Below are 7782 nucleotides of genomic sequence, written 5' to 3'. Positions count from 1 at the left end.
AACATCTCCAAGATATTTTCTATCTAGAGCACTTTTCTCAATAATGTATACTAGATGAAGGATCCAAGTGGTATACACATATCTCAAGTCTTTCTGCATTAGGCCCTTCTGGTTGTCATCATCATTTTCGTAATACGAGGCCTTGATCGTCCACTCTAGTTAGGACACTTGACTTGAAGATATCTTACTCTCAAAAACTCTACATTTACTGACGCCAGTTACTGACAATTTTTAATCACCATCATCATACAATTAATCTCATTTTGAAAAAGTCAAAAAGTTTAATATTTGACCTCATCTGATGCCGATGCACAATTTCTTGTTTAATTTGGTCTCTAATACAGATTTTAAAAGCACATCAGTGAATTTCGTTAAGGTCAACTCAAGTACACACAGCATGGCGTCACTAGATGCATTCGTCACTTTCGTGACCCTGATGGCAATGTCTTGCAGAATATCTGCTCAGAAACCGACGTCTATGAACTCTCCTGAGATAGAGAGAGCTACGACACCGAAAGATGGATTCGCAGCTCAAAATATCACAACAGCATCAAGGAACAGTCAGGGAACCACTGTTCTACAACTGGCGACGTTTACTGTACAGGTGGAAACAGACATACTCTCGCTTGGGGCAGAGAATTCGTGTTCATCTTGCAAGCCCGGAGAGGGTCAGACTGACAGAACACATTCCGACAACACTAAAGCAGAGCCGATCAGTGAAAGCCATGCGACACCTTTTATCGAGCCTGATTGGGTGTGGCAGCCGATTACGTGGTCATTGCGAATGAAAATCCAAGTTTTCCTGTCAGTGCTCGGTATCACCGGGAACGCGCTTGTCATGGCTGTTTTGTTATGTCGCAACGTGGTAAGAAGCTCCGCCGACACTCTCGTCGGGAATCTTGCCACAGCGGACTTTATCACGTCTATCTTTATTTTCCCGATACCAGAGGCGGTTCGCGTCCCGAAAACAGCCATTGGGGAAATGTATTGCCGCTTTGTTTATACCTCATTCTTCCTATGGGTAAGCATCTTGGGTTCAATCTTCACGCTGACTGCCGCATCGCTGGAGCGATATGCCGCGGTGGTCCACCCCATCCGCTGGAGCCGTTACAAGAAACGCCGCCATATGAATCTGTGCCTCGTTCTCATCTGGTTTGCCGCTACGGCCTTACCCTTCGAGCTCCTTCTGTCAACCGGCGTCGGCAAGGCGTCGAGTTCCTGCCAAGTGGAGCATGCAACTTACGCGGGACAAATCGTCCTTGCATTGGCTACTTTCATTTTCGGCTTTTTGATTCCGGCCTCGACAATGTTAGTAACACAGCTTTTAGCTGCTCGTGCTCTCTACATGCAATCCAAACGTTTTACGGGAATCTGCGAACGTGGAGACCGCTCTACCGCATCGCTCAGGCACCTTGTGGCCATGAATCGACTTTTGGTGATGCTCTTAATCGTTATCATTATTTTTATTGTGTGCTTGGGTCCGCAGGCCACCGCTTTTTTCTTGTACAACCTTCGCGTCCTTGATCCCAGCTTCCTCTATGGACCAATTGACCGTATTCTTACGGCATTATCTCTGTTTAACTCTTGCGCCAATCCTATCGTGTATTTGGTTTGGAACGCGCAATTCCGCGCAGCTCTCTTAAAATTCTTCACCTGCACCAAGATAAGTGATAACGCCCTATTCGGCTTTCAGGCAGAATCAACCCAGAAACCCCACCTTCGAAACGTTTAGTGCATCTTGCTAAAGCGGAATCAATGTCTGAATTTTGCTCTTGTTCAAACATTTCTCAAGACGACTGAGGTATTTTCAATAGTTTCCTGCAAGTATCTAATCGTACAATGTATTGCAAATGTATGGGCATCTATACACATCCTAAACTAATTGTTCCCCCAAAAAATGTGATATTGTAAAGGAAAAGTCCAGGTAAACGACAACCTTGTAAAGAAAAAAATGGCCCACTCAATGAATTGAACTTACGATTTAAAAAATGTAAGGGAACGGAAACACATACACAAAGGCACAAGACGCTCGCGGTAAACAAAGACGTAGACAGGAAAATCAAAAAGAGACAATGGGAAGGGGCAGGTTAGAGGGAGAACAAAGGGAGGGAAGGAAAGATGAAAATAAGAACTATTTGAAAGGAAGTAGAGGTTCGCAGCACACGAAGAGCTATTGCCAAACACTGTCCATCGTCATGGGTGAGGTAATTTACATCAAATAAGTTATGCCAATGAGATTAAAAAACAATGTAATTCAAATATCTCAAAACCAACCAAAACTGACTTAAACATATCTTAGTACAGCAAGAGTTGGTGTTTCTTTTAGTTTATCACTCAGTTGATTCCACAAGCTTTGCCCTGTATAAACAAAAATGTTCTGGGCGAGGATGGTGCGGAGTAAAGGGATATGAAACTCATTGGATCCTCTTGTAGGGTACTTACGAACACTGACGTTTCTACGAAATACATCATCAAATACTTTGAGCAACTCATTTTCCCTAGAATTTAGCTTAAATTGTCCAAATTCATACCGTATTTGGAAAAAAAGAGGTTTGGCATGGAGCTATGGTTACGATTTCTTCATGCATTCAAGAATTTGTCAAAACTGTGTTCCGATGAGAAATATGGCAAATGTATATAGGCAATACAAAATACACTAAAATCCTGTACGTGCCAATCCTTCTCCGGCGATTTTTTTTTTTTTTTTGGTCTTGTATTTAATGTAAAACACAAGTTATTTTCAAGTCTGATGAATGGAGTAAAGTCTAGGAAAAGTTGTCAATCTGGCAAATTTTTAAAGTAGAAGTTTAAAATGATTAAAAGAACAATGAGACCGTTAAAAGTTGTATGTAATACAGAAAACTTTCATCGAATGGGGATATATTACCAAGGTTGGCAAAATGCTTACAGGTTGGTAGAAGCCATAACTTGAAGAGCTTGCATTCAAGCCTTTACTAAATTGCATGTTAAAATTTTAGAAAAGAGTATTGTGCAATGTCGTGTATGAAACTATGTTTCATGATCCATCAATTATAACATCAGTTATGATTATAATTTGATGTCCCTGTTGGTGGATGCATTTACATTAAATTTGAAGAGACACAAAATGGATCACAATCAGAACTGACAACTGCAGCATCCCTTTATCTGTATTCATAATAGGATTGTTAAAGTGATGATTTTATCTTAAATACCTCTTCCTTTCAACATGTTCAATATCATCATCTGTAGCGACCGTGAAGCATGCAAGAGGTTGCTCTAAACTTGCGAGACTTAATAGCAAGTGACAAATGTTCGCGAATACAACTCCTACACTAAATAAGAACAGAGAAATGTAGCAATGTCGAGAAGTCAAGGTAAGTTTTATTATTTGATAAATTCTACAAATTCTCATACGCATGGGATGAACTTCAAAAAAAATCTTAGTTTGAGATATATTTGGATGCTTGCCATTTCTGTCAAGAAGAGCCTTGATCATGTTGATATCGTCGTAGTGCAGTTCTTTAATTCCTGATTGTTTTGTTTGAACCTGTTTTGTCATGTTCTACGCGTTGCAGGAAATTTTCCATAAATATAATGTATACATGTAGCTAGGAAAATGCACAAAGATTAGTGTTACACTTGATGTAAGTTTGAGGAATAGTGTTACACTCAGTATAAATGTAATATATGGAAAAATGTTACACAAACGAAATTCCTGGAAATCAGACAATACACTCTACATTTGTTAATTCTCCGTTTTGGTTAATTTCCCGTTGCACGCTGTACAATCCTATCAAGAAAGATGGGTAGGCCTACCCTACAATTTCACCATACTCACAATACCACTGGAATGGAACGGAATGAAGAAAATGTTAAAGGACTCTCATGAAGAATAAAATCCTCTTTCCTAGGATATCGAAAACAGAATTAAAGATCCTTGAACTTTTGGGAGGCTGAAACTACGTCATCATGTTTTTGGGGGGCACTTTTGATTTTGTTTGTATGTACAGCACACACTTTGTAGCAATTTGTACAAGCTGGTATAAACCCTGTTAGAAAGAACACAGTGTTCCACAGTATGGTCAAAGTATGTTCACTACGGTCGACTATATTGAAAATGCTCGAATGTAATAGTGTGAAGATGATTTCACACTGAGCGGTTTTCACAGTGTTCACAATGCGTTCGCATTAATTTGCGTCACATTGTGTTTCACACTGTTGGACACTGTGTTCTTTCCAGCAAGGCTGTTCTACATGACTTGTTTGTTTGTGTGTGTGTGTGTGTGTGTGTGTGTGTGTGTGTGTGTGTTTGTTTATTGGTTTGTTATTGTCTTTTGAGCATGTTCTTAAACAATGTTAAATGAAAATTCAAAACAAGTGAAAGACATTCATGTACACGTTCCATTAATTTTGAAACTCTTTTTGGTAGGTCAAATAAGCGAGTGATTTTTAACGCCCTGTATATGCATCGCATCGTTTGCCGACCACCTGTGGGTCCAGATTCGACAAGAATTTGAGACTTCTAGAGACGTGTTCCAGACAGAGTACATTAAATTTAGAGCATGATTCCGCATGTCTACTATATGTGCTGAAATTCGAAATTCGATATTAGAACTCTGTTGATATCTGCTTTAGATATTGATCGCTATCTCCAAGGTTTATAAAAAATTGTATATTCCATGTTAGGTGTCATTATTCTCAAATACCTGTGAAAAAAAAAGAACTTGAATGGAATTTTACTGATCAATCAAGACGTTCATGTTGTGAATGCCTGCAGAACTTGTTTCACAGGTTGTCAATGCCGGATGTTTGTTGGAATTGTGAATAAGCTAATGGGTGACATCTTGAATTCCGAGTTACATCGGTTTCCTTGCACTCTTCGCCCCAGCCCAGAAGAACAGCGATTGTTGTTTCGATAAAGTGAGCATATATTAAAGAAGAAATCCACTCCAGAATTATATCACTTTCATGAGAAAAAGAAAAAGTATTCCCTGCAGGACAGCAGTGACAAAGTGATTAAATGTGACCGTGCACCTCAAAACAAACATAAAGTCGCACACACTGATTTTGCGTGAGGACTGAAAATAAGTGAAATGGGTCAACCTAGCCGAACTTGACTTTTTCATATTTTCTGAAAGAGCGGGTCTTCTTTTACATTATGCTAAAATTTGGTATCATAAAACGGGCAGGAAAGTGTGTTTTTTGAGCAGTTTATCTCGAACATTTTTGGTAGAATAGTGTGATTATGTGTGTCTTTAGAATCCCTTTTTCATTTCTGAAAAACCTTGTGCACACTCTTCACTTTCAACTCTAATAACTTTTGAAAGGATAGTGCTGCTGTTTTGAAAGTTGGCATTAATAAGTATGGACAGAATGTGTTAATGAGGCTTAATTTCAGTTTAATCTGATAATCGCTTCATTGTCGTTACTCTGGTGGTTTACTTCCTGTTTTTTGTCCCATTCATCGCACAGCCAGCACGGTTTTGTAAAGATTAAGCGCTTGAATAGACACTGTACTTCAGAGCCTCTTTTCTCAGTTCACACTTTTCCTGAGTTTGTGCTTTCTTTCCAATATTTAGATAGGTTAGGAGAGTCCATTTGATTTGAGTTATACATCATTTTAAAGCTTAAAGTCTGCTCTTTCAGAATATGTTCTGAACTAAAAATTCATGTCTGGCGACTTTTTGTTTGTTTTGAGGTGCACAGTCACAAATGAAGATGTGACATTCTGAAATTTCAAAATTTCTCGGAAAACACTTCTTGACCAGTCTTTATGAATGATTATTCAAATCAGCAAGTTGATTATGCCATGCTATTACAATTTCTTATTCATTTCATATACAGAAATGAAAAAAAAAATCTCATTTTTTAGCAGTAGGGCCTATAAATATAAAACTTGACGTAAAACCATCCAAAATATAAATGAACAAATGTTGACTCTGATATTCAATTCAATCGTTAATTTATTTCTATTAAAAAATAGACGTGATGCAAAGCGGTACATGTGTCAGTTTGACTTTCATTCAGCTGGAAAGGACACCTCATTGAACACAATATAAAATGTGCACTAGTGGTATTATAACAATAACATAAAGGGAACCATGCACACTTTGTCATGGTAACAAAAAAAAAGAAGTAGTAATCATAACGATGGAAAAGAGTGTTCCACTAAAAAACCAAGCTTGTAGGACGTGGAACTCTGAAAAGAAAACAACAGCAACACCAATATACCAAAAAGATGTATTTATGTTAAATTCATCTATGTACCATTGTACTTTGGTCATTGATAATATATGATGCTGATGATACAAGCATGCTATCAACAATACTTGTTTTAGGGTGCAAATCTTAGATATATTTTGGTACGGTAATATGCTTTTACCCGCAATTAGCTAAAAAAAAATTTCGAATTTCATATTACGTACATCGTGACGTAATAGCAAACAGTAAAAGTTGTGGGGGCATGACATCATCTCTCTCATGTGAATATTCATAAGGACTGGTCAAGAAATGTTTTCCAAAAAAAATGTGAAATTTCAATATTTCCTAACTTCCGTATTTCTTTTACGATTTTTGTCATTTTAGAACGATCTGTGGGGATTTCATTTTCTTATTTTGGGGTGGATATTCTCTTACAGGGAGAACAGCTCATATTATGTTCGTAACAAGGCGAATTTGAATAAAAGCCGATCTACATTTTGTCAAAATTCATCAATTACAAGCAACATTTTTTTTTCAAAGGAAGGTGATTGCTGTTTGATTTGACCGGGATATTTGTAAAATGCACTCTAGAATACACACGTGAGCATACCATATAACGTCACGCTGTTCATGAAGGCAATTCAGAACAAACCTTATGATGTTCATGATAACTCGAGTCGGATTATAAGCCAAATTATGTATTGTGAAAGTCATCAATTCTTATAAGGTTCTACTTTCTCAATGAGTGGGAGATTTTGTGTGATGTATTTGTAACTCTCTATCATACCCTCACGCATACCGTGTAACGTGTTGGTCCACACCAATAAACGATTGAACGAGCAAGAATTAATTCATCTGACCGTCTCTACTATTTCTTTCACCTACGTCATCTCTCCTTGTGTATTGTGTATAATAATTCATGAAACACACATTAACACAACAGTGACAGCAGTTTATCTCTGACAAGAAACGGCCTCAATACGCCTAATACTAGACATCAAACTCACATTGAGGAGCTCTGAATGGGCTTTGCGAAATTTTGGAAAACGAGCTTCATGGACGTTGCTCTTGGTCATCGGGGATTATATAAATTATGCAAACGCACATGTACAACGTCATTCACAAGAATCAGTCACACAAGTGGCCGTTGTAGAGAGGTGACCGCTAGAGGACAATTGGAAGCTAAGACAGATTTGACTGTATGATAGCAGTCTGAGCAGATTCACTGACTATCTTATTTTTATCAAATCACTGTGAAAAACGAGAGCAGAATGCATTTCTTGAAGGCCCAGGCCATAGGGTTATATTTTTCTTCTTTTCTTCTTTAAGGAGGAGGGAGTTTAACCAAAACGCAATTGCATCTGATTTATTAGTGGCTAAAAAGTGTTTTACACGTGTGTCACCAACAATTTTTTTAAGCTTTCCAAACACACACACACACACACACACACATAGAATATTTTTTAAATCTATTAAATTTAGAGAACTGCCATAACTCTTCGAGGCACTGCACTTCACAACATTGATATGACCATTGATTTTAAAAATTGGGTATGTCGTGAATAAACTCTACGGTGAACTACAATGACCATGTCATAA

General features: G+C 38.0%; 1 protein-coding gene across 1 annotated transcript; it reads left to right on the top strand.

Annotated features, from left to right (window-relative positions):
- The first annotated feature begins 397 nt into the window (after positions 1–397).
- LOC139715939 (allatostatin-A receptor-like) lies at positions 398–1732 on the top strand. The gene has a single exon (XM_071627492.1). It carries the CDS (start codon positions 398–400, stop codon positions 1730–1732), a length of 1335 nt encoding a protein of 444 aa, XP_071483593.1.
- The last annotated feature ends 6050 nt before the right edge of the window (positions 1733–7782 follow it).

Source organism: Diadema antillarum, unplaced genomic scaffold, assembly GCF_040938485.1.
Source record: "Diadema antillarum isolate AM-2024a unplaced genomic scaffold, OU_Dant_1.0 scf00000006, whole genome shotgun sequence".
NCBI lineage: Eukaryota > Metazoa > Echinodermata > Echinoidea > Diadematoida > Diadematidae > Diadema > Diadema antillarum.
Note: the sequence above shows the minus strand (reverse complement) of the source record. Positions and strands in the feature narration are given on the sequence as shown.

Bases quoted from the DNA above. Each gene is read 5' to 3' on its own strand.
- LOC139715939 (XM_071627492.1), top strand. From the start codon at position 398: ATGGCGTCACTAGATGCATTCGTCACTTTCGTGACCCTGATGGCAATG.